Here is a 25,327-nt window from a genome sequence, read left to right as displayed (position 1 = left end):
GCACAATTACAACATTTAAAAGACATTTTGTGGATACATGAATAGGAAACGTTTGGAGGGATATGGGCCAGGAGCAGGCAAGTGGGTCTCATTTAGTTTGAGATTATGTTCGGCATGGACTGGTTGGACCGAAGGGTTTGTTTCTGTGCTATATGACTCTAGGACTCTATGGCACCAGTTTTGGCATTTTATGCAACTCCTGAGTTCACATTCAAATAATTTGTATAAATGACAAAAGTCAGTGGAGACAGCTCAGATCCTTGCGCACACCAGTGGTCACAGGCCTCCAGTCTGAAAATCAACCCTCCACCATCAGCTTTTGTCTCCTACCTTCGAGTCAATTTTGTATCCAAATGGCTAGTTCACTGTTCTGCCTTCATCAATTCCCTTTGTCACTTCTTCAAAAACCTCAAACAAGTTAGTGAGATATGATTTCACACGTGCAACGCCTCATTGACTATCCCTATTCAGTCCTCATTGTTCAACATTTTGTGAAGTACTTTGCACTTGTATCTTGTTGTAATATTTGTTTCATTTATACCAGCATGTGTACCAATGGAGCTACGCAATGCGAACGTAAGTAGCTTTCCATTCAGCCTTCAGATATTAGCTCGATACATGTGAAATGTCTATTTCTCTGTTTTGCTTTTCCTGTTGATTCTTCAGCATTAATATTAGCAGTTGCAGTAGTCTACTCAATGTTTTAAAAGAATGTGATCTACAGTTCAAACTCAGTATAAAAACACATTCTGTTGCCAATAATTAAATAACATTTACTTGCTCAAATGAGTAGATATTATTCCAGTGGATGTGCAGTTTGACTCTGAAATGGATAAGTGGAGTGCAGTGAGCCATGAGGCTCAGCAATTTCTCACTGGCACATCCCTTAGGTTCTCACTTTCTGTCTCCCTTATTTTTTGCATAAGGATGTTATAACACTTTCTTTTTAATGTGGTGAAACATTTCTGAATTTAGGAAATGTTAGAAAGTTAAATCCACATAACAATTATTTCACAGTTCTCTTCCTTCAAGATCTAAAGATGAAGTCCATCACAATCTGGAGCATTGTCAACTTATAATCCAACAATTTGCTTGGTCACATTTTTCCACTGTTGGTTATTTTCTAGAGTTCCTATCTCCTTTCCATTTCCTGATTGACAGTTCAGTCTAGGATGTTACTTGAATCCTCTATGGTGAAGGATGGTGGAAAATGCCTCCTCAGGTCATCTTCCATCTCTCTAGTTTCCATTATTAGATTCCTTGACTGTTTTCTATAGGATCAACAATCGCTTTGCTACCTGTTTGCATTTTTAAATATTTTATAGAAACTCTTACTATCTGTTCTTCTAATTCTATTTACTGTCTTCATAATAATAAATAACATTTAAAGAAAATTATTTCAAGTCTTTTCCTATTACTTACAAATTTATTGTAGCTGCAAAAGATCAGGTAATTTGAGTGGCAAGACAGAACAATACATGGAGTAATGAACAATCTATTTTCTTTCCAATTGATGTGTCATGAGGACCGACATTTTGAATGCTTAAATGGCAAGCATGAGGATATGACAATGGAGAGAGGATGTCAAATGATGAAATCTTCAAGATTGCAACCATCTACACACAGTCACATCTTTCACGGACTGTTTTCAGTAGTAAAACCTACTCTTACCCCGCTGACACTCTTGACCTGGGTACATTGAAGTCAATTATAATGTCACATTGCTTTAGTGACCAAGCTCAACTGGTTTAGTGAACTCATTTAGCATTAACTTCAGAGCTGAATCTGTGTATTGAGTCACTCAATTTCCAACATGAAATACTCCTGTGTCAATTGTATCCCTCATCTACATAGTATTTACATATTTTATAATACCTTACTGTGAGCTTTATATACAAGGGTATGTTTGTTTTATGCATCTGAGAACTGAGTAACACTACTAAAAATTATCATTACTAGAATATGATTTGGTCTTTTTCAAGATATAATTTCAGTTACATTACACTCTAAACTTCTGCTATAAATTCTATGTCTTACGACCTTATACTCCACAACCACCTGATGAAGGAGCAGCACTCTGAAAGCTAGTGCTTCCAAGTAAACCTGTTGCACTATGACCTGATATTATGTGATTTTTAACTTTATGATTAGAGTAGAACTGCAGAGTTATTTTAAGTCTGTTTATCACAACAGGGTTTACAACCATAACTGTGAGAACAACTGTGTCATCCACTTCAAGTCCACTTATATCATTGACAACAACACCTTCTTCAACAATACCAAGCACAGGTAAACAGTAAACCGTAGTTGTAAGGTAATATGACGGTTAGCAAGTAAAACGTTATTTTGTATACTTTAAGAGACAGGACCCAAATACAAATTTCCACTGCAATAAGGTGTTGAGGGAGTGCTACATTGTCAGCAGTCCTGAATTTTCAATGAGATTAAACCGAAGTCCCATCTATCTTCTCAGATATATGTAAAAGATCCCATTATACTCGTGATTTTCAAAACTTCTATCAGTTCTCCTCTTAGCCTTCTCTCTGAAATGAATTCTCCGAACCTCTCCAATCTATCCTAGTAACTGAAATTTCTCATTCCTGCATTGAGTACATTCCACAAGCTAATTCAAGTGGAAGGTTTTCTGAAATACAGCAACCTCATTGAGAACATGCATTACTCCCTTCAGGTTGATATTAAGCCCAATAAATGGTGAAGCATATGATGGAAGCTAAATGTTTCTCCTAGAAACAATATAACTGGTATCAGATTTCTTGTGAATGTTGATTGTTTAGAACCATTTTGAGATTTTGTGATTTTGAATATTATTCTTTTTTTGAATAGAAACAACAAGAGTGCCTCCAAGTACATCTGGCTCCACCAGTACTTCAACAACAGGTGTGTGATGGTTTCTATTGGGGGTGTAATAGCAAAGCCGTGGGTACAAGGCTGAGTGGTCAGCACTGCTACATCACAGCACCAGGAACCTGGGTTTGATTTGATCCTCAGGTGACTGTCTGTGTGGAGTTTGCACATTCTCCCTGTGTCTGTGTGGTTTCCTCCCCTATCCAAAGATGTGTCCACGGATGTGCAAGCTAGGTGGATTAGCCATGGAAAATGTTGGGAAAGGGAGTGGCTATGTGGTCTGGGAGAGATGCAGTTTGAAGGATCAGTGCAGACACAATTGGCCAAATGGCCTGTTGTCACACTGAAGGGATTCCATATGAAGGATCATCCTGAGCTTCTTGATAATGGAATTCTGTTCAGGTGGTCTTCTAGAAACTGAGTCAAGACAGGATCAAAGCCTGAGATTGATGTCTGAATTATTGACCAAATTTCAATAAGAATTGCTTCAGAAACAAACATGAAACCGGGATCTTCATATATGAGCATCCTTAAAGTGAGCTTCTGTATTCATAGTGAATGCAGCAAGCTTCAAATAAGTTGTTGGAGGGAATCCTCAGGGTCAGAATTTACTTGCATTTGGAAAGGCATAGACAGATTAGAGATAGTCAACATGGCTTTGTGCATCGAAATCGCATCTCACTAACTTCGTGGAGTCTTTTGAAGAAGTAATGAAGAGGATTGATGAGGACAGAGCAGTCAACGTGATCTAGAAGAACTTCTGTAAGACTTCGACAAGTTTCCTCATGGTATACAGGTTATATCATGTGGAATAGAGGGACAAATAGCCATTTGGATACAGAATTAGCTTCAAGGTAAAGACAGCGGGTGGTGGTGGGACATGTTTCAGACTGAAAGCCTGTGACCGGTGGTCAGGTGCCACAAAGATTTGTGCCATACGTTTAAGGTGAGAGGAGAAAAAAGTTAAAAGGGACATAAGCAGCAACGTTTTCACACAGAGGGTGTGTGTAATGAGCTGCCAGAGGAAGTGGTGGAGACTGGTACAATTACAACATTTGAAAGGCATCTGGATGGGTATATGAATAGAAAAGGTTTAGAGGGAGCTGGGTCAAATGCTGACAAATGTAATAGATTAGTTTTGGATATCTGGCTGACATGGATGATTTGGGCTAAAGGGCCTGTTTCTGTGCTGTAAATCTCTATGACTCTTTGACTCCAAGTAATGAAATTATACAATGAAATTTGCACACAAGCAATGCTATCTTATCTTGGACTTTACTCTGAATCATTTAATCTGTAAGTTTTCAATGAAGCTCTGGATTTGCTGGAAAACTCTGGTCATTGAATAACTAGAAGGATGACCTACGAGTCTCCGAAATATTGGTGCTTCCACATTTCAATGGAAGGTACTATTGAGAAGTAAAGCAATGTCTTCTTGTCTAAAATTCCATTTCAAACCACACCAGTATTTCAAGTGTCATCATATTCTTGAAAACAAAGTTATATTGGTGAAATTCACTGTCTCAAAGCTAGTCAATGGTTCAAAGAAGGCACAGAATCTCTGTTCTTGGAAAATCAAGCTCATGTTTTGACAATGCTTGTTCCTTCTGATTGTGGAATATACCACCTATTTTGTTGAGGACACATACCATGCTTTATCAGCTCTAGCCACAAATGTCAAGCCTGTTGGTCGTCTTTAGTTTGGTTTGTGCATGATCTGGAGGTGCTGTTTCAGGAGGAACAAACAGCCCCAAATCACAATGGAACACACTGACTGGAAGTTCATTTGTTTTCTTTTAGAAGAAACCACTTCAACAACAGTATACACCACGACAGCACCGTCAACGTCCAGCTCCACAACTGGTGAGAGAAGCTTTAATTTATTTAACAGAAAGTATTCGGCAAACAGAATCACTTCTCTCAGTATTAGTTCAATTCTTTGCAGAATTGAGATATTTCACCTGTCTCTTTTCTCGTGGTGTATTTGACATTCATATTTATTCATTTCTGTAATATACCTGACGCGAATCCTATCCTCCTTTCATTCTGAAAAAGAATAAATATTCTTTTGGAATTGAATCAAAATGTTGTGACCTTCAAATTTCCTTCATATTTCAGAACAAACATCCACCATAGTCTCACCAACAACCACTGGCTCCACAACTGGTGAGTAATGATGAATTCTATTAACAGTTGCAAGGTCTTAGATACAAGTGAATTGATGGAGTCTTCAGCTCTTCTTCAGTCAATGATCTTCCAGGAACTTATTTAAATCTGCAACAGGAGGGTATTTTGAACATAAAAGGTCAATAGACTTTTACAAAATGACAGAACGGTTCTGATGCCAATCTTCCCATTGACGCGATTCAGCTTCTCCAAATATTGAACATTGAGGCCATTGTGATGCCATTCCAATTAGTGCTATACATTGTTTCTATTCAAAGAATCATTTAATAAAATTTGATGCCTGGACTCAAACTGGCTGCACCAGACATCAAGGTTGAAAAGTCCAGTGGCAAACTATGTCATTATGTAATTTGTTTTTTCTCACCTCACATTTGACACTTTGTAACTCATATTACATCTGTGCCCTACTGTCCTTGACGCTTCTGCAAGCAGAAACAATTTCTTTACCTATGACAGGGACATTCATTTATTTGCAGAGCTGGAGAATGATGCTTTAGTTGGATACTTACTGATTGGGCATCTGTGGAATGTGTTTTGAACTTCTTTCACACCTTCTTTCATCATTTGTGCATTCCCTCCAGAATGGTGTGAAATCACTCTCAGTAGTCTTGGTTCAATATATATGTATGGATTGTGACTGCATTTCCTTTACTCCAATAGAAACCACAACAACACCAGAGACGACCAGCACCGCCAGTTCCAGTGCCAGCTCCACAACCGGTGAGTCAACTCCTTTTGCATCTAACATGAGAAAACAATTTGAAGAAAGAAACTACAAAACTTCAGAACAGGGACATTCCTTTGTCATTCCCCGTCCATGATCCACATTCTGTCTTCTGAAAATGTGCTGAGGACATCAATAGAACCTCAATTTAGTCAGATCGTCAACTCTTTGATAAAGAAACGACAACAATGGGTCTGTTGGCTGATAAATTAGATTGGACTTTTGCTCACACTCTGCCTGATTGAAAAATATCTCTCACGTTCAGTGGAAGATGAGTAGGGTGCTCCTTCAGGATGTCAAAACTTCTGTAATGGATTTTCTGTCTGGTTTGAGTGTGCAAAAAGTGATTGGTACAATTCCTATTCTATAATTGTGACCACACCTCAAAAACAATTCCCTTTCTGCAATGTCTTAGCTTATGTCAGGTGTCTGGTCATTCTAATGCTTTTAATGTTTTCTGTTTGCACTCTTCATTTCAATGCCAGAATACTTGTTGAGTCTGCCTCTCCTCTCAATTCTGTCCCACATGGAATTGGATGTATTTGTTATTGATTCTTTTGTTTGTCCTTCAGAAGAATCAACTTCAAGCAGAGCAGCAAACAGCCCCCACCTTTTCTTCCACTACATCGATGACTGCTCCCACAAGGAGTTGAGCAGTTCAAAACTTTACCAACACATTCCACCCAGGCCTTAAATTCATATGGACCATCTCTGACACCTCCCTCCCCTTCCTGGTCCTCTCCATTTCCATTAACAACAACTGACTCAACACCGACATTTTTTACAAACCCGCCAACTCCCACAGCTACCTGAATTACACATCCTCCCAGCCTATCTCCTGCAAAAATGCTATTCTATATTCCCAATTCCTCCACCTCCACCATATCTGCTCCCAGGAGGACCAATTCCTCCACAGAATACACCAGATGGCCTCCTTCTTTAAAGACCGTATTTTCTCCTTCAACGCATTTCATCCACACCCCACACTCCAAACCCACCCCTCCAATCGCAACAAGGACAGAACCCCACCCCCCCACCCCCGCCGGTCCTCATCTTCCACCCCACCAGCCTCCGCATAAATCACATCATCCGCCGACCTTTCTGCCACTTACAAATGGACCCCCTTACAGGGATATATTTCCTTCCCCACTCTTCTTCACTTTCCACAAAGACCATTCCCTCCTTCCTGGCACCCTCTCCTGCCAACGCAGGAATTGCAAAACCTGTGCCCACGCCTCCTCTCTCACTGCCATTCAAGGCCCCAAAGGAGCCTTCCACATCCATCAAAGTTTCACCTGCACTTCCACAAATGTCATTTATTGTATCTGTTGCTCCCAATGCAGTCTCCTTTACATTGGAGAAACTGGACGCATTCTCTCAGAATGAGAACATCTCCGGGACACCCGCAACAATCAATCCCACCACCCCATAGACGAACATTTCAACTCCTCCTTCACCACCACTCCCTCACCACCTGACGTCTGGAGGAAGAACACCTCATTTTCCGCCTCGTAACCCTTCAACCCCAGGGCATCAATGTGGACTTCACCAGCTTCCTCATTTCCCCATCCCCACCTTACCCCAGTTCCAAACTTCCAGTTCAGCACCATCCTCATGACCTGTCCCACTGTTAATCTTCCTTCCCTCTTATCCACTCCACCCTCCTCTCTGACCTATCACCTTCATCCTCACCTCCATCCACCTGTTGCACTCTTAGCTTCCTTCTCCCCAGCCCCAGCCCCTCCCATTTATCTCTCCACTCCCGAGGCTTCCAGTCTCATTCCTGATGAAGGGCTTCTGCCCAAAATATTGATTTTCCTGCTCCTCGGATGCTGCCTGACTTGCTGTGCATTTCCAGCACCATTCTAATCTTGACATAATTCCTGAGACAACTGGTAGTTCCCCAACCAGTGAGTGACACCTGCAGTAAATATAATTTGCAATTTTGTTACAAGTGGAACTATTTCTGAATGTCAGCTGCCTTATTATGAATGCATACTATTGCTATCCGCTTAATATTTGGCTCACATCATTGTGAAGAATCTGATGTGGTCCAAGTATTCTCTTAGTTCCATCGCAATTTGTGTTCAGATTGGCTTTTGGTAAATGTTGATTAAAGCTTGCTTCGGAATCAAATTGAGGTTTTGTGGGTTTGGAATAGTGTTTTTCTTCCGATATCAACAACATCAATACCCCCAACTGTACACTAATACTTCAACAACAGGTGGGCGACATTTTCCATTGGGTATAATAGCAACGAATTGAACCTTCGGATCAACTTGAGCTCATTGTGATTGAAATTGTGTTCATTTGGTCTTGGTCATGGTTGACACCTGAGATTGTTGGTCTAAGATGTGGACGAAATCTCAATATGAATTATTATTTCAGAATCAAACATGAAAGTACTATCTTCCTTTATGAACTTCTTTGAAGTCAGCCTCTTACTGAATTACTTGTATTCTTACTGAATGTAACAAGCTTCAAATAAGTCATGAAAAGGTGCAATGAAATTTATACACAGCCAACGATATTGCACCTTAGATCTCATTGGGAACCACTTATATGTATGTACTGATGAACTACGATATGAAGGTGCTGGTGTTGAACAAGGGCAGAAGTCAGATGACAACAGATTATGGTCCAACTGGTTTACTTGAAGTCACAAGTATTTGGAATGACGTGTGTTTGTCAGTGAACTGACAAAGGGGCGGCACTCTAAAAGCTTCGTATTTCAAATAAACCTGTTGAACTATAACCTTAAAAATCATACAACACCAGGTTATAGTCCAACAGGTTTAATTGGAAGAACACCAGCTTTCGGAGCGACGCTCCTTCATCGGCTCCAAATCAGAACTATAACCTGGTGTCATCTGACCTCTGACCATGATGAGCGACAGTGAAGCTGTGAGTTAAATAGAAATCTCCTGTCATTATAGAACTTAAAATCTGACATCTGAGTATCCTAGTATTGGTGTTTGCGACTTTTGAGAATTAAAGCATTACCCTCTTGCCTAACTTTCCATTTGGCAATAGTATTTGAAGTGCCAGCATATTGTAGAGAAAAAAGGGTGTTGCTGAGTTTCAGTACCTCAAATGTATTTAACAACTGAGAAAAGCAATTTCACACTCTGCTTGAATGTATACAATTAGGCTTATTATTTGGAAAGCTTGGTAGTTCTGATTGTGGAGTACACCACCTATTTTATTGTTGGGCACAGCTATTATTTATTAGATGTAGTAAGAATTTTCAAACCTGTTGATCATTGTAATTTATCTTCTGCGTGATCCAAAGGGACTGCTTGCACAGGCACATTGTGTTCCAAATAAGAATGGAACATATTGATTGGAATTTCAATTGTTTTCCTTCAGAAGATACCACTCAAAAACAGTATACACCAACATCTACTTCCAGTTCCACAAATGATCACTGAAACCTTAGTTTATTGAGCATAAATATTTTGCAAACAAAATCACTTCTCTCAGCTTTAGTTCAATTCTTTTGATAATTGAGATATTTCATCTATCTCTTTTCCAGTGGTAAATTTGACATACATATTTTATTCATTTATTTCCGTACATATGACGGGAATCTTATCCTCCTATTGTTCTAAAGAACAATAAATATCCTTTTGGAATTGAATTAAAGTGTTGTGCCCTTCAATTTCTCCAATATTTCAGAACAAACCTCCACAACAATCTCACCAACAACGACTGGCTCAACCACTGGCTCCACAACTGGTGAGTGATGATGAATTTTATTAAGGACTGCAAGGACTTAGATACAAGTGAATTGATGGAATCTTGAATTCTTCTTCAGTCAAAGTCTATTCCCACAGTCTTCCAGAATCCTGTTCTATTCCTACAAGGGGAGAGTAATCTGAGCATAAAAGGTCAATGCACTTCAATGCAATGACAAAATGTTTCTGCAATAGACATTTATCAACCTTTCCATTGAATCACTTCAGCTTCTCCAACTATTAAACATTGAGGCCATTGTATTGCTGTTCCGCTTAGCACTGCAGATTGTTTCGAATCAAACAATCATGTAATGCAGAATGATGCCTAGAATCAAATTGTCTGCACCAATCTTAGATGCTGTAATGTCCAGTAACAAAGCATAAAGTATGTCATTATGTTATTTTTCTTTAGCTCACATTAGAGACTTTGCAACTCACATTACATCCATGTCCTACTGTCCTTGATGCTTTTACAAGAAGAAACAATGTCTTGACCTCCTCACATGCACACATTTGCTGGAGAGCTGGACAATGATGTTTTACACAAATTATGATATAGCAGGATACTTACTGATTGGGCATCTGATGAAATAAACTTTCATTGCTTGACACATTCTCTCATCATCTGTGGTTTCCCTCTGAATTGCTATTAAACTGCTCTCATTGGTCTTGATTCAACATATGTTTATGGATTGTGATGACATTTTGTTTATTCCATCAGAAACCACAACAACATCAGTGACAACTACCACAGCCAGTTCTACTGCCAGCTCCACAACTGGTGAGTCAGGTCCGTTTGCATTATACATGAGCAAACAATTTGAAGCACAAACTTGAAACATTGAAACAGGGAAATTCCTTTGTCATTCCCAGTCCAGAATCCACATTCTGTCTCCAGAAAATGTTGTGCTGAGGACTTCAGTGGAGGCTCATGCATTCAATTTAGTCAAATCATCAACTCTTTGATAAAGAAAGGAAAACAATGGGTCTGTTGGTTGATAAGTTAGATGGGACCTTTCCCCACACTCTCTGCTTGGGTGACAAATCCCTCTCAGTTTCATCGGAAAATGAGAAGGGTCCTGCCCGACATTACCACGCGGTCTGTATACTTGAGATAAAAGTTCTAAGATTGATTTTCTGACTGTGCAAAAATATCAGGGCACAATTCATTTTCTCCAATAGTGAACACACATCAAAAACAATTCTCTTTCTGGAAAGTTCTTTGGCTCATATCAGGTGTCTGGTCAAGGTAACACTTCTAATTAGATTAGATTAGATTAGATTAGATTAGATTAGATTAGATTAGATTACAGTGTAGAAACAGGCCCTTCGGCCCAACAAGTCCACACCGACCCGCCGAAGCGAAACCCACCCATACCCCTACATTTACCCTTTACCTAACACTACGGGCAATTTAGTATGGCCAATTCACCTGACCCTGCACATCTTTGTGATGTGGGAGGAAACCGGAGCACCCGGAGGAAACCCACGCAGACACGGGGAGAACGTGCAAACTCCACACAGTCAGTCGCCTGAGGCGGGAACTGAACCTGGGTCTCTGGCGCTGTGAGGCAGCAGTGCTAACCACTGTGCCACCGTGCCGCCCACAATATTATCCGTTTGCACATCTGTTACAATGACAGATGACGTGTCCCCTCTCAATACTGTCCCATGTGGCATTGGATGTATTGGTTGTTGATTTTTTTTGTTTCTCCCTCAGAAGAATCAACTACTACAACAGGGACAAGCCCGACAACTGAGACGACTGGCAGCTCCACAGCCAGTGAGTGTCATCTGCATTGAATACAATTCACAAGTTTGTTACAAGTGGAATGCTTTCTGAATTTCAGCATCCTCACTGAGGATGCTTATTAATGCCAACAGCTTGATCTTCAGCACAATTCATTGTGAAGAATCTGATGGCATCTAGATGTTTCTATCAGATTGGTTTCGGGTGAATGTTGCTTCGGAATCATTTTGAGGTTTTGTGGTTTTGAATATTATGCATGTCCTTTTTCAATAACAACAACCACATCTGTTCCTCCAACTACACCTGGCTACACAAGTACTTCCACATCAGGTTTCTATTGGATAAAATAGCAATTTCTTGGACAGTAGTAGCATCACCTTCAGCTTCCTGACAGTGAAAGTCTATTCATTTGGAATTACTGAAACTGAGTAAAGACTTGATAGAGATCAGAGACTGATGTGTCACTTCATCCCCACATCTCGATAAAATTACTTCAGAAACAAACAGTGAAACAGGGATCTTCTTATATGAGTGTCCTTGAAGTCAGCCTCTGTAGTCTTAAGGAATGCAGTAACCTTCAAATAAGTGATGAACTAATGCAATGAATTTGCACATAGTCAATGCCATGACATTTTGGACTTCACTCTGAACCATTTAATCTGTTTTCATGAGTGTCAGTGAAGCTGTGGATTTGCTGGAAAACTCCAGTCACTGAATAACTGAAAGCATGAACTTTAGGTCTCTTAATATTGGTGCCTCCACCTTTCAGTGGAAGCCACTATTGAGAAGTAAAGCAATGTTTTCTTGTCTAAAATCTCCTATCATTTAATACCTGAAAGCATGATTTTTGGATATACTTGTCCTGGCGCATCCACTTTTGAGTGCATGCTGCTACTGAGAAGTGAAGGATGGTCTTTTGTCTAAAAGTCAATTTGCTTCAAAGCCTACCCTAGAATTTGAAGTGACATCATATTCCTCAAAAAATGTTGCTGACAAGTTTCAGTGCCTCAAATCCAGTTAATGACAGAAGTAAGGCACAATCTCTCTGATCTTAACTTGGAAAATCAAAGCTCATTTTTCAGAATGCTTGTTACTTCTGATTGTAGAAAAGGCCATCTATCTTATTGTGGAAACACACCATGTTTTATCACCTCTCATCACAAATGTCAAGCCTGTTGGTCATCTTTAGTTTGGTCTGTACATGATCTGGAGGTGCTGTTTCAGGAGGAACAAACAGCCCCAAATCACAATGGAACACACTGACTGGAAGTTCATTTGTTTTCTTTTAGAAGAAACCACTTCAACAACAGTATACACCACGACAGCACCGTCAACGTCCAGCTCCGCAACTGGTGAGAGAAGCTTTAATTTATTCAACAGAAAGTATTCAGCAAACAGAATCACTTCTCTCAGTATTAGTCCAATCCTTTGCAGAGTACATCTATTTCACCTGTCTCTTTTCTCGTGATGTATTTAACATATATATTTATTCATTTCTGCAATGTACCTGTCGCGAAGCCTATTCTCCTATCATTCTGAAAATAAATTAATACTCTTTTGGAATTGAATCAAAGTATTGTGACCCTCAAATTTCCTTCATATTTCAGAAAAGACCTCCACAACAGTCTCACCAATAATTACTGGCTCAACCACTGGCTCCACAACTGGTGAGTAATGATAAACACTATTCAGAATTGCAAGCCCATAGATACAAGCGAATTGATGGAACCTTCAGCTCCTGAGCACTCAAAGTCTGCTCCCGCCATCTACTGGAATCCTGTTCTATTCCTACAAGAGGAGAATAACGTGAGCATAAAAGGCCAACGCACTTCGACACTGACAAAATGTTTCTGATGCAAACATTTGTCAATCTTCCCATTGGATCTCTTCGGGTTCTCCAGATATTAAACATTGAGGCTGTAGTACTGCCATTCCACTTTGCGCTGCACATTGTTTCTATGCCTGGGATCAAATTGGCTCACGAAACTTTGAGGTGGCTACTTCCAGTGGCAAATTATGCCATTATGTTAAATTGATTTTCCACACCACACATTTGACACTTTCCAACTCACAGTACATCTGAGTCTTACTGCTCTTGATACGTCTGCAAGCAGAAACAATGTCTTGGCCTACCACAGGAACACTCATTTGTTGGAGAGCTGGAGAAAGATGCTTTACATAAATTATGATAAAGCAGGATATTTATTGACTGGGCATCTGTGGAGAAAGATTTAAAACGTTTTACACATCCTCTCATCATTTGTTCAATCTCTCCAGATTGCTGTTAAATCGCTCTCGTGAGCCTTGTTACAATATTTGTATCTGGATTGTGATTACATTTTGTTTACTCTAACAGAAACCACAACAACATCAGTGACGACCACCACAGCCAGTTCTACTGTCAGCTCCACAACTGGGGAGTCAGGTCCTTTTACACTAAACATGAGAAAACAATTTAAAGCAAGAACCTAAATAACATCGGAACAAGGAAACCCCTTTGTCATTCCCAGTCCATGATCCACATTCTGTCTTCAGAAAATGTTGTGTTAAAGACTTCAGTGGAGACTCGTGTATTCAATTTAGTCAGATCGTCAAGCTTTTGATAAAGAAAGGACAACAATGGGTCTGTTGGCTGATAAATTACATTGGACCTTTGCCCACACTTGATTGACAAATACCTCTCACGCTCATTGAAAGATGAGAAGGGTCCTTGCCCACGACGTGAAACTATCTGTATACCTGATCCAACATTTCTGAGATTGATTTTCTGACTGTGCAAAAACAGCAGGGCACAATTTGTTTTCTCCAACAGTGACCATATCTCACAAACAATTCCCTTTCTGCAAAGTCATTTTGCACATATCAGGTTTCTGGTCAATGTAATACTCTTAATACTTGTCCTCTCTCAATACTGTCCCATGTGGCATTGAATGTATTGATTGTTGATTCATTTGTTTCTCCTTCAGAAGAATCAACTACTACAACAGGGACAAGCCCGACAACTGAGACGACTGGCAGCTCCACAGCCAGTGAGTGACATCTGCATTGAATACAATTCACAATTTTGTTGCAAGTGGAATGCTTTCTGAATTTCAGCATCCTCACTGAGAATGCTTATTAATGCCATCAGCTTGATCTACAGCACAATCCGTTGTGAAGAATCTGATGTTAACTAGATATTTCTCCTAGTTCCATCACGTTTTGTCAGATTGGTTTCAGGGAATGTTGCTTCGGAATCATTTTGAGGTTGTGTTTTTGAGTATTATTCATGTTCTTTTCAATAGTAACAACAACAACAACTGTTCCTCCAACTACACCTGGCTTCACCAGTACTTCCACACCAGGTGAGTGATGGTTTCTGTTGATTAACATAGCAATGCCTTGGCTATCAATGGTATCACCTTGAGCTTCCTGACAGTGCAAACCTATTCAATTGGAATTACAAAAACTGAGTAAAGACTTGGTTGAGATCAGAGACTGATGTGTCACTTCCTCACCAAAGCTCGATAAGAATTATTTCATAAATAAACAATGAAACAGGGATCTTCTTATATGAGCATTCTTGAAGTCAGCCTCTGTAGTCTTAACAAATGCAGTGACCTTCAAATAAGTGATGAAATAATGCAATGAAGTTTGCACACATATAATGCCATTTTCTGGAAATCTCCAATCATTGCATAACTGAAGCTATCACCTATGTGTCTTCTAAAATTGGTGTCTCCATGTTTCAATGGAAAGTGTTCAGCCTCTCCCGATAGCTCAAATCCTCCAACATTGGCAACATCCTTGTAAATCTTTTCTGAACCCTTGCAAGTTTCACAACATCTTTCCGATAGGAAGGAGACCAGAATTGCACGGAATATTCCAACAGTTACCGAACCAATGTCCTGTACAGCCGCAACATGACTTCCCAACTCCTGTACTCAATACCCTGTATTCCTGATGAAGGGCTTTTGCCCGAAACGTTGATTTTACTGGTCGTCGGATGCTGCCTGAACTGCAGCACCATTATAATCTCGACTCTGACAAATAAAGGAAAGCATACCAAATGACTTCTCCACTATCCTATCTACCTGCGACTCCACTTTCAAGGAGCTATGAACCTGCACTCCAAGGTCTCTATGTTCAGCAACACTCCCTAGGACCTTACCATTATGTGTATAAGTCCTGCTAAGATTTGCTTTCCCAAAATGCAGAATCTCACATTTATCTGAATTAATCTCTATCTGCCCCTTCTCAGCCCATTGGCCCATCTGGTCCAGATCCTGTTGTAATCTGAGATAACCCTCTTTGCTGTCCACTACACCTCCAACTTTGGTGTCATCTGCAAACTTACTAACTGTACCTCTTATGCTCTCATCCAAATCATTTATATAAATGACAAAAAGTAGATGGCCCAGCACCGATCCTTGTGGCACTCCACTGGTCACAGGCCTCCAGTCTGAAAAACAAACCTCCACCACCACCCTCTGTCTTCTACCTTTGAGCCAGTTCTTTATCCAAATGGCTAGTTCTCCCTGTATTCCATAAGATCTAACCTTGCTGATCAGTCTCTCATGGGGAATCTTGTCGAACACCTGACTGAAGTTCATATAGATCACATCTACTGCTCTGCCCTCATCAATCCTCTTTGTTACTTCTTCAAAAAACTCAATCAAGTTTGTGAGATGTGATTTCCCACACACAAAGCCATGTTGATTATTCCGAATCAGTCCTTGCCTTTCCAAATACATGTATATCCTATCCCTCAGGATTCCCTCCAACAACTTGCCCACCACCGAGGTCAGGCTCACTGGTCGATAGTTCCCTGACTTGTCCTTACCACCCTTCTTAAACAGAATCCTTCAGAATCTCAACCTTTCCCCTTCCTGCATCATTCATTCCAATGTGACAATGACATCTTGCTGGCCCCTCTCCCCGTGAGAACATTCTGCAACCTCTCTGAGACATCCTTGACCCTAGCACCAGGGAAACAACACACCATTCTGCTTTTTCTCTGCTGGCCACAGAAACGTCTATCTGTACCTCTGACTACAGAATCCCCTAACACAATTGATCTCTTGGAAGCCGATGTACCCCTCGTTGCATTAGAGCCAGTCTCAATACCAGAAATTTGGCTGTTCGTGCTACGTTCCTCTGAGAATCCAACATTTCCTACATTTTCCAAAACAGCATACCTGCTTGAAATGGGTATATCCACAAAAGACTCCTGCCACAGGTGCCTACCTCTCTTACCCTTCCTGGAGTTAACCCATCTGTGTGACTGTATCTGAGATTTCCCCCCTTCCTATTACTGCCATCCATCACATACTGTTGCTATTGCAAAGTCCTCATCGCTTCTCACTGTCTCTCCAACCGATCCATTCGATCTGATAAGATTCGCATCCAACAACATTTATGGCAGATATAATCCTCAGTAACCCTTAAACTCTCTTTAAACTCCCACATCTGACAAGAAGTACATATCACTGCAAAGGCCATTTCACAATCTACAGACCCAGAAAATAACCCTGTCTTATTCCTCCACAAAACACTGCCCCAGTTTAAATTAATAGTTATGGCTTATGTTTTAAGTTTAATCAAGAGACCTATCTCCAAAAACATATAATCAAGAAAGAACCCACTCTCTCACTACTGCAGCCTTTCTATTGGACAGATTTAAAACAACAATTAACTTATCTGATTCTGTGCTGTGAACTTCGCCCAAACAGGTTCCTCCAAGATTAGTTGTGAAACTCACTGTTTGTTAATTTTCCCAGATGCACTCTAATGTCCAGCGATACATGAACTCAAAACAGCAAAGGCAGTAACTGTGCAGGTTTTCTCTCTCTCTCTCTCTCTCTCTCTCCCCTGCACTGACCTCACCATGTGCTTCTTTTGTCTGTTCTTCTCCCTTCTAAAACTGCTGTTGTTTTGACTTTTTTATCCCAAGTTCCAAAACAATGCAACAGCATATAAAACAGTAATTACTGCTCCTGGAATTCGAGGAAATCACCTCCAACACCTAAAATACCTCAAAAAAAAGAGCAGCTGTTACAGCCAGAAATTAAATTTGCTGGATAACTCCAGTCATTAAATACCTGAAAGTATGATCTCTGGATACACTCATACTGGTACATCCACATCTATACGCATGCTACAATTGAGAAGGAAAGGATTGTCTTCTTGTCTAAAAGTCAATCTGCTTCAAAACCCACACTAGTACTTGAAGTGTCATCATATTCTTGAAAACAGGTGCGCTGACGGGTTACCGTTTTTCAAATCCAGTCAATGGCTCAAATAAGGCTCAGTTTCTCTGTTCTTAACTTGGAAAATCAAGCTCATTTTTTTCTAAGAATGCTTGCTACATCTGATTGCAGAATAGACCATCTATTTTATTGTGGACACATATCATGTTTTATCAGATCTGGGCACAAATGTCAAGTCTCTTGGTCATCTTTAGTTTGGTTTGTGCATGATCTGGAGGTGCTGTTTCAGGAGGAACAAACAGCCCCAAATCACAATGGAACACACTGACTGGAAGTTCATTTGTTTTCTTTTAGAAGAAACCACTTCAACAACAGTATACACCACAACAGCACCGTCAACATCCACCTCCACAACTGGTGAGAGAAGCTATTGTTTATTCAACAGAAAGTATTCGGCGAACAGAATCACTTCTCTCAGTATTAGTTGAATTCTTTGGAGAATTAAGATATTGTACCTATTTCTTTTCTAGTGTTATATTTGATATACATATTTATTTATCTCTGTAATGTACCTGACCTGTATCCTATCCTCCTATCATTCTGAAAAACAATAAATATTCTTTTGGAATTGAATCAAACTGTTGTGACCTTCATATTTCCTTCATATTTAGAACAAAGCTCCACAACAGTCTCACCAATAATTACTGGCTCAACCACTGGCTCCACAACTGGTGAGTATTGACAAATTCTATTAAGAATTGCAAGGCCTTAGATACAAGCAAATTAATGGAATCCTCACCTCCTGAGCACTCAAAGTCTGCTCCCACCATCTTCCAAAATCCTGTTCTATTCCTACAAGAGGAGAGTAATCTGGGCATAAAAGGCCAACACACTTCGACACTCTGACAAAATGGTTCTGATGCAAACATTTGTCAGTCTTCCCATTGAATCCATTCAGGTTCTCCAGATATTAAACATTGAGGCCATTATACTGCTATTCCACTTAGCGCTGCATGTTGTTTCTCTGCCTGGGATCAAGTTAGCTACACTAAACTTTGAGGTTGCTATTTCCATTGGCAAACTATGTCATTATGTTAAATTGTTTTTTCACACCTCACATTTGAGACTTCGCAACTCACTGTACATCTGTGTCCTACTTTCCTTGACACTTCTGCAAGCAGAAACAATGTGTTGACCTACCTCAGGAACTCTCATTTGCTGGAGAGCTGGAGAATGATGCTTTACATAAATTATGATGTAGCAGGATACTTACTGATTGGGCATCTGTGGAATAAGATTGAACTGTTTTACACAGCCTCTCATTATTTGTGCATTCCTGCAGATTTCTGTTAAATCACTCTCATGAGTCTTGATTCCAAACATGTTTATGGATTGTGATTACATTTTGTTTACTCTAACAGAAACCACAACAACATCAGTGACGACCACCACAGCCAGTTCTGCTGCCAGCTCCACAACTGGTGAGTCAGGTCCTTTTACATTAAACATGAGAAAACAATTTGAAGCAAGAACTGACAAAACATCTGAATAGGAAAATTCCTTTGTCATTCCCAGCCCAGGATCCACATTCTCTCTTCAGAAAATGTTGTGCTAAAGACTTCAGTGGAGCCTCATGCATTGAATTTAGTCAGATCCTCATCTTTTTGATGAAGAAAGGACAACAATGGGTCTGTTGGTTGATAAGTTAGATTGGACCTTTCCCCACATTCTCTGCTTAATTGACAAATTCCTGTTACTTTCATTGAAAGATGAGAAGGGACCACCAACACAATGCCAAACCATCTGTATACCTGAGCCAAAATTTCTGAGATTGATTTTCTGACTGTGTAAAAATATCAGGGCACAATTCGATTTCTCCAACAGTGAACACAGCTCAAAAACAATTCTCTTTCTGCAAAGTCCTTCAGCTCACATTGGGTGTCTGGGCAATGTAAAACTTTCCATATTATCTGTTTGACGTCTGTTACAATGGTGGAAACCTGTCCTCTCTCAATACTGTCCCATGTGGCATTGGATGTATTGGTTGTTGATTCTTTTGTTTCTCCCTCAGAAGAATCAACTACTACAACAGGGACAAGCCCAACAACTGAGACGACTGGCAGCTCCACAGCCAGTGAGTGACATCTGCATTGAATACAATTCACAATTTTATTGCAAGTAGAATGCTTTCTGATTTTCAGCACCCTCACTGAGAACACTAATTAATGCCTTCAACTTGATATTCGGTACAGTTCATTGTGAACAATCTGATGTAATTTACATGTTTCTCCCAGTTCTATCACGTTCTATCAGATTGCTTTCAGGGAATGTTGCTTCGGAATCGTTTTGTGGTTTTGAATATTATTTGTGTTCTTTTTCAACAGGAACAACAACTGTTCCACCAACTACACCTGGCTACACCAGTACCTCCACACTAGGTGAGTGATGGTTTCTATTGGGTAAAACAGCAATGCCTTGGACAGCAATAGTGTCACGTTGGGTTTTCTGACAATGAAAGTCTGTTCATTTGGAATTACAAAAACTGAGTAAAGACTTGATGGAGGGTGGAGGCTGATGTGTCACTTCCTCCCTAAATCTTGATAAGAGATTTTTGAAACAAACAATGAAATAGGGATCTTTTCATATGAGCATCCTTGAAGTCAGCCTCTGTAGTCTTAACAAATGCAGTGACCTTCAAATAAGTGATGAAATAATGCAATGAAATTTGCACACATGCAATGCCATGGCATCTTAGACTTCACTCTGAACCATTTAATCTGTCTGTTTTCAATGAGCTTCACTGAAGCTCTGGATTTGAAGGAAATCTCCAGTCATTGCATAACCTAAAGTATGAGCAATGGGTCTCCTAATATTGGTGCCTCCACATTTCATTCGAAGCTATTGTTGAGAAGTGAAGCAGGGTCTTCTTGTCTAAAATTTGATGGAAATCTCTAGTCATTAAATATCTGAAAGTATGATCTTTGGACATACTCGTTCTGGTACACTCATTTTTGAATGCATGTTGCTATTGAGAAGTGAAGGATGGTCTTTTGCCTAAAAGTCAATTTGCTTCAGACCCACACAAGTATTCGAAATGACATCATATTCTTGAAAGGAAAGGTTTGCTTATGACTTTCAATGCCTCAAATCCAGTCAATGTCTCAAAGAAGACACAGTCTATCTGTTCTTAACTTGGAAAAGTAAGCCCATTTGTAAGAAAGCTTGTTACTTCTGATTGCAGAATAGACCATCTATTTTATTGTGGACACATATCATGTTTTATCAGATCTGGGCACAAATGTCAAGTCTCTTGGTCATCTTTAGTTTGGTTTGTGCATGATCTGGAGGCGCTGTTTCAGGAGGAACAAACAGCCCCAAATCACAATGGAACACACTGACTGGAAGTTCATTTGTTTTCTTTTAGAAGAAACCACTTCAACAACAGTATACACCACGACAGCACTGTCAACGTCCAGCTCCACAACTGGTGAGTGAAGCTTTAGATTGTTCAACAGAAAATATTCAGCACCAGAATCACTTCAGCATTAATTCACTTCTATGGAGAATTGAGATATTGTACCTATCTCTTTTCCGTGTTGTATTTGACATACATATTTATTCACGTCCGTAATGTACCTGACGTGAATCCTATCGTCCTTTCATTCTGAAATAAAACTTCTTTTGGAATGGAATCAAAGTGTTGTAACCTTTAAATTTCCCTGATATTTAGAACAAAGCTCCACAACAGTCTCACCAACAACTACTGGCTCAACCACTGGCTCCACAACTGGTGAGTAATGATGAATTCTATTAAGAATTGCAAGGCCTTTGATACAAGTGAATTAATGGAATCTTGAATTCTTCTTCAGTCAACTCTATTCCACAGTCTTCCAGAATCTCATTCTATTCCTACAAGGGAATATCTACAAGGTATTCTCAGCATAAAACGTCAATGCACTTCTATGCAATGACAAAACATTTCTGGTACAGACGTTTGCCTATCTACCCACTGAATCTATTCAACTTCTCCAAATATTAAACTTTGAGGCAGTTATACTGACATTCCACTTAGCGCTGCACATTATTTTTATTCAACAAGCATCGAATGCAGATTGAACCCCAAAAATCAAATTTTCTGCATGAAAATATCTGATGACAAACTGTGTCATTACATTAAATTGATTTTACTCACCTCAGATTTGAGACATTACAACTCACAGTACATCTGTGTCTGACTTTCCTTGATACTTCTGCAAGCAGAAACAATGTGTTGACCTACCACAGGAACACTCATTTGCTGGAGAGCAAATGATGCTTTACATAAATTATGATATAGCAAAGTTAAAAATCGCACAACAGCAGGTTATAGTCCAACAGGTTTAATTGGAAGCACACTAGCTCCTTCATCAGGTGGTAGTGGAGGGCTCAATCCTAACACACAGAATTTATAGCAAAATTTACAGTGTGATGTAACTGAAATTATACATTGAAAAATTGATTGTCTGTTAAGTCTTTCATCTGTTAGAATACAGTGATAGTTTCACTTCTTTCATGTGTAAATCACAAAAGCTTTTTTTTAAAAAGTTGCATTCTCGGGTTAGCTGTTAACAATAGTGACAGCTAGACAATATGTTGAACACATTGTCATATTGTCATGTTAAAGGCTTAACAGACAATCAATTTTTCAATGTATAATTTCAGTTACATCACACTGTAAATTTTTGCTATAAATTCTGTGTGTTAGGATTGAGCCCTCCACTACCACCTGATGAAGGAGCATCGCTCCGAAAGCTAGTGTGCTTCCAATTAAACCTGTTGGACTATAACCTGGTGTTGTGTGATGTTTAACTTTGTACACCCCAGTCCAACACTGGCATCTCCAAATTATGATAAAGCTGATTGGGCATCTGTGGAATAAGGTTTAAACTGTTTTACACATTCTATCATCTTTTTTGCATTCCCTGCAGATTGCTGTTAAATCATTCTCATACGCCTTGTTTCAATATCTGTGCACGGATTGTGATGACATTTCCTATTCCTCAACAGAAACCACAACAACATCAGTGACGACCACCACAGCCGGTTCTACTGCCAGCTCCACAACTGGTGAGTCAGGTCCTTTTCCATTAAACATGAGAAAACAATTTGAAGCAAGAACCTACAAAATGCTGGCGGCACGGTGGCACAGTGGTTAGCACTGCTGCCTCACAGAGCCGGAGACCCTGGTTCAATTCCCCACTCAGGCGAGGGACTGTGTGGAGTTTGCACGTTCTCCCCGTGTCTGCGTGGGTTTCCTCCGGTTTCCTCCCACAGTGCAAAGATGTGCAGGTCAGATGAATTGGCCATGCTAAATTGCCCGTAGTGTTAGGTTAGGGGTATGGGTGGGTTGTGCTTCGACGGGTCGGTGTGGACTTGTTGGGCTGAAGGGCCTGTTTCCACACTTTAATGTAATCTAAAATATCAGAACTGGGAACTTGTTTTGTTATTCCCAGTAAACGATCCACATTCTGTCTTCAGAAAATGTTTTGCCGAAGACATCAGTGGAGCCTCATGCATTCAATTGAGTCAGATCGTCAACAGTTTGAGAAAGAAAGGAAGATAATGGGTCTGTTCACTGGTAACTTAGATTGGTCCTTTGCCCACACTCTCTGCTTGATTGATAAATTCCTCTCACTTTCATTGAAAGATGAGAAGGGATCATCCCCCATGATGCCACACCATTTGTATACCTGAGCCAAACTTTCTGAGATTGATTTTCTGACTGTGCAAAAATATCAGGCCATGATTCGTTTTCTCCAACAGTGACCACATATCCAAAACAATTCCCTTTCTGCAAAGTCCTTTTGCTCATATAGGTGTCTGGTCAATGTAATACTTGTAATATTATCCGTTTGCACATCTGTTACAATGACAGATGACGTGTCCCCTCTCAATACTGTCCCATGTGGCATTGAATGTATTGGTTGCTGATTCTTTTGTTTCTCCTTCAGAAGAATCAACTACTACAACAGGGACAAGCCTGACAACTGAGACGACTGGCAGCTCCACAGCCAGTGAGTGACATCTGCTTTGAATACAATTCACAATTTTGTTGCAAGTGGAATGCTTTCTGAATTTCAGCAACCTCACCGAGAATGCTTATTAATGCCAACAGCTTGATCTACAGCACAATTCATTGTGAAGAATCTGATGTAATCTAGGTGTTTTTTTCTAGTTCCGTCACTATTCTGTCAGATTAGTTTCTGATGACTGTTGCTTCGGAATCGTTTTGAGTTGTTGAGGTTTTGTGGTTTTGAATATTATTCATGTTCTTTGTCAATAGCAACAACAACAAGTGTTCCTCCAACTACACCTGGCTACACCAGTACTTCCACAACAGGTGAGTGATGGTTTCTATTGGGTAAAACTGCAATGCCTTGGACAGCAACAGTATCACCTAGAGCTTCCTGACAGTGAACATCTATTCTTGTGGAATTACAAAACCTGAGTAAAAACATGATAGAAGGCAGTGACTGATGTGTCAATTCTTCACCAAATCTCGATAAGATTTATTTCAGAAACAGTGAAACATGGATCTTTTTATTTAACAATCTTTGAAGTCAGTCTCTGAAGACTTAACGAATGCAGTGACCTTGAAATAAGTGATGAACTAATGCAATGAAATGTTCATAAATGCAATGTCATGGCATTTTAGAATTCACTCTGAACCATTTAATCTATCTGCTTTTAATGAGCTTCAGTGAAGTTCTGGATTTGCTGGAAAACTCCAGTCACTGAATAACTGAAAGTATGACCTTGAGTCACCTAATATTGGTGCCTCCACATTTCGAAGGAAGCTTCTATTGAGAAGCAAAGTAGTATTTTCTTGCCTAAACATTGCTGGATAACTCCAGTCATTAAATACCTGAAAGTATGATCTCTGGATACACGCATACTGGTACATCCACATCTATACGCATGCTACAATTGAGAAGGAAAGGATTGTCTTCTTGTCTAAAAGTCAATCTGCTTCAAAACCCACACTAGTACTTGAAGTGTCATCATATTCTTGAAAACAGGTGCGCTGACGGGTTACCGTTTTTCAAATCCAGTCAATGGCTCAAATAAGGCACAGTTTCACTGTTCTTAACTTGGAAAATCAAGCTCATTTTTTTTAAGAACGCTTGCTACATCTGACTGTGGAAAAGACCAGATATTGCATTGTGGACACATACCATGTTTTATCAGCTCTCGTCACAAATGTCAAGCCTGTTGGTCATCTTTAGTTTGGTTTGTGCATGATCTGGAGGCGCTGTTTCAGGAGGAACAAACAGCCCCAAATCACAATGGAACACACTGACTGGAAGTTCATTTGTTTTCTTTTAGAAGAAACCACTTCAACAACAGTATACACCACGACAGCACCGTCAACGTCCAGCTCCACACCTGGTGAGTGAACCTTTCATTTATTTAACAGAAAGTATTCGGCGAACAGAATCACTTCTCTCAGTATTAGTTCAATTCTTTGTAGAATTGAGATATTGTACCTATCTCTTTTCCAGTGTTATATTTATATGTATATACATACATAATTATTCATCTCCGTAATGTACCTGACCTGAATCCTATTCTCCTATCATTCTGAAAAAGAATAAAAATTCTTTCGGAATAAAATCAAACTGAAATCAAATTTCCTTCATATTTCAGAACAAACGTCCACAACAGTCTCACCATTAATTACTGGCTCAACCACTGGCTCCACAATTGGTGAGTATTGATGAATTTCAATTAAGAATTGTAAGGCCTTAGATACAAGCAAATTGATGGAATCCTCACCTCCTGAGCACTCAAAGTCTGCTCCCACCATATTCCAGAACCATGTTCTGTTCCTACAAGA

General features: G+C 39.8%; 1 protein-coding gene and 1 long non-coding RNA gene across 33 annotated transcripts in view; one reads left to right on the top strand and one right to left on the bottom strand.

Moving 5' to 3' along the window:
- Positions 1-25,327, top strand: part of LOC122546275 (uncharacterized) — a 128,131-nt gene that overhangs the window by 43,445 nt on the left and 59,359 nt on the right. For 19 of the 32 annotated variants that reach the window (XM_087999583.1, XM_087999594.1, XM_087999585.1 and 16 more), the window contains exons 29-53: positions 545-576; positions 2,194-2,289; positions 2,845-2,898; positions 4,666-4,728; positions 4,984-5,031; positions 5,713-5,772; positions 9,455-9,514; positions 10,235-10,294; positions 11,234-11,296; positions 12,553-12,615; positions 12,871-12,930; positions 14,230-14,292; positions 14,548-14,607; positions 17,806-17,868; positions 18,123-18,182; positions 18,873-18,932; positions 19,523-19,585; positions 19,836-19,889; positions 20,876-20,938; positions 21,182-21,241; positions 22,498-22,557; positions 23,442-23,504; positions 23,774-23,830; positions 24,817-24,879; positions 25,138-25,197. In XM_087999583.1, the coding sequence (XP_087855709.1) occupies positions 545-576; positions 2,194-2,289; positions 2,845-2,898; positions 4,666-4,728; positions 4,984-5,031; positions 5,713-5,772; positions 9,455-9,514; positions 10,235-10,294; positions 11,234-11,296; positions 12,553-12,615; positions 12,871-12,930; positions 14,230-14,292; positions 14,548-14,607; positions 17,806-17,868; positions 18,123-18,182; positions 18,873-18,932; positions 19,523-19,585; positions 19,836-19,889; positions 20,876-20,938; positions 21,182-21,241; positions 22,498-22,557; positions 23,442-23,504; positions 23,774-23,830; positions 24,817-24,879; positions 25,138-25,197 (1,508 nt within the window). The remainder of the gene's footprint in view (positions 1-544; positions 577-2,193; positions 2,290-2,844; positions 2,899-4,665; positions 4,729-4,983; positions 5,032-5,712; positions 5,773-9,454; positions 9,515-10,234; positions 10,295-11,233; positions 11,297-12,552; positions 12,616-12,870; positions 12,931-14,229; positions 14,293-14,547; positions 14,608-17,805; positions 17,869-18,122; positions 18,183-18,872; positions 18,933-19,522; positions 19,586-19,835; positions 19,890-20,875; positions 20,939-21,181; positions 21,242-22,497; positions 22,558-23,441; positions 23,505-23,773; positions 23,831-24,816; positions 24,880-25,137; positions 25,198-25,327) is intronic. The other 13 variants (XM_087999603.1, XM_087999592.1, XM_087999604.1 and 10 more) reach the window with 12 other exon arrangements.
- LOC148145882 (uncharacterized) overlaps positions 1-25,327 on the bottom strand; it is a 94,778-nt gene that overhangs the window by 10,412 nt on the left and 59,039 nt on the right. The gene's annotated exons all lie outside the window — the stretch shown is intronic.

This window comes from Chiloscyllium plagiosum, unplaced genomic scaffold, assembly GCF_037043375.1.
Source record: "Chiloscyllium plagiosum isolate Xiang-an unplaced genomic scaffold, Cpla_swu_hap1 HiC_scaffold_23, whole genome shotgun sequence".
NCBI classification, from domain to species: Eukaryota; Metazoa; Chordata; class Chondrichthyes; order Orectolobiformes; family Hemiscylliidae; genus Chiloscyllium; species Chiloscyllium plagiosum.
This window is presented reverse-complemented; position numbering and strand designations above follow the sequence as displayed.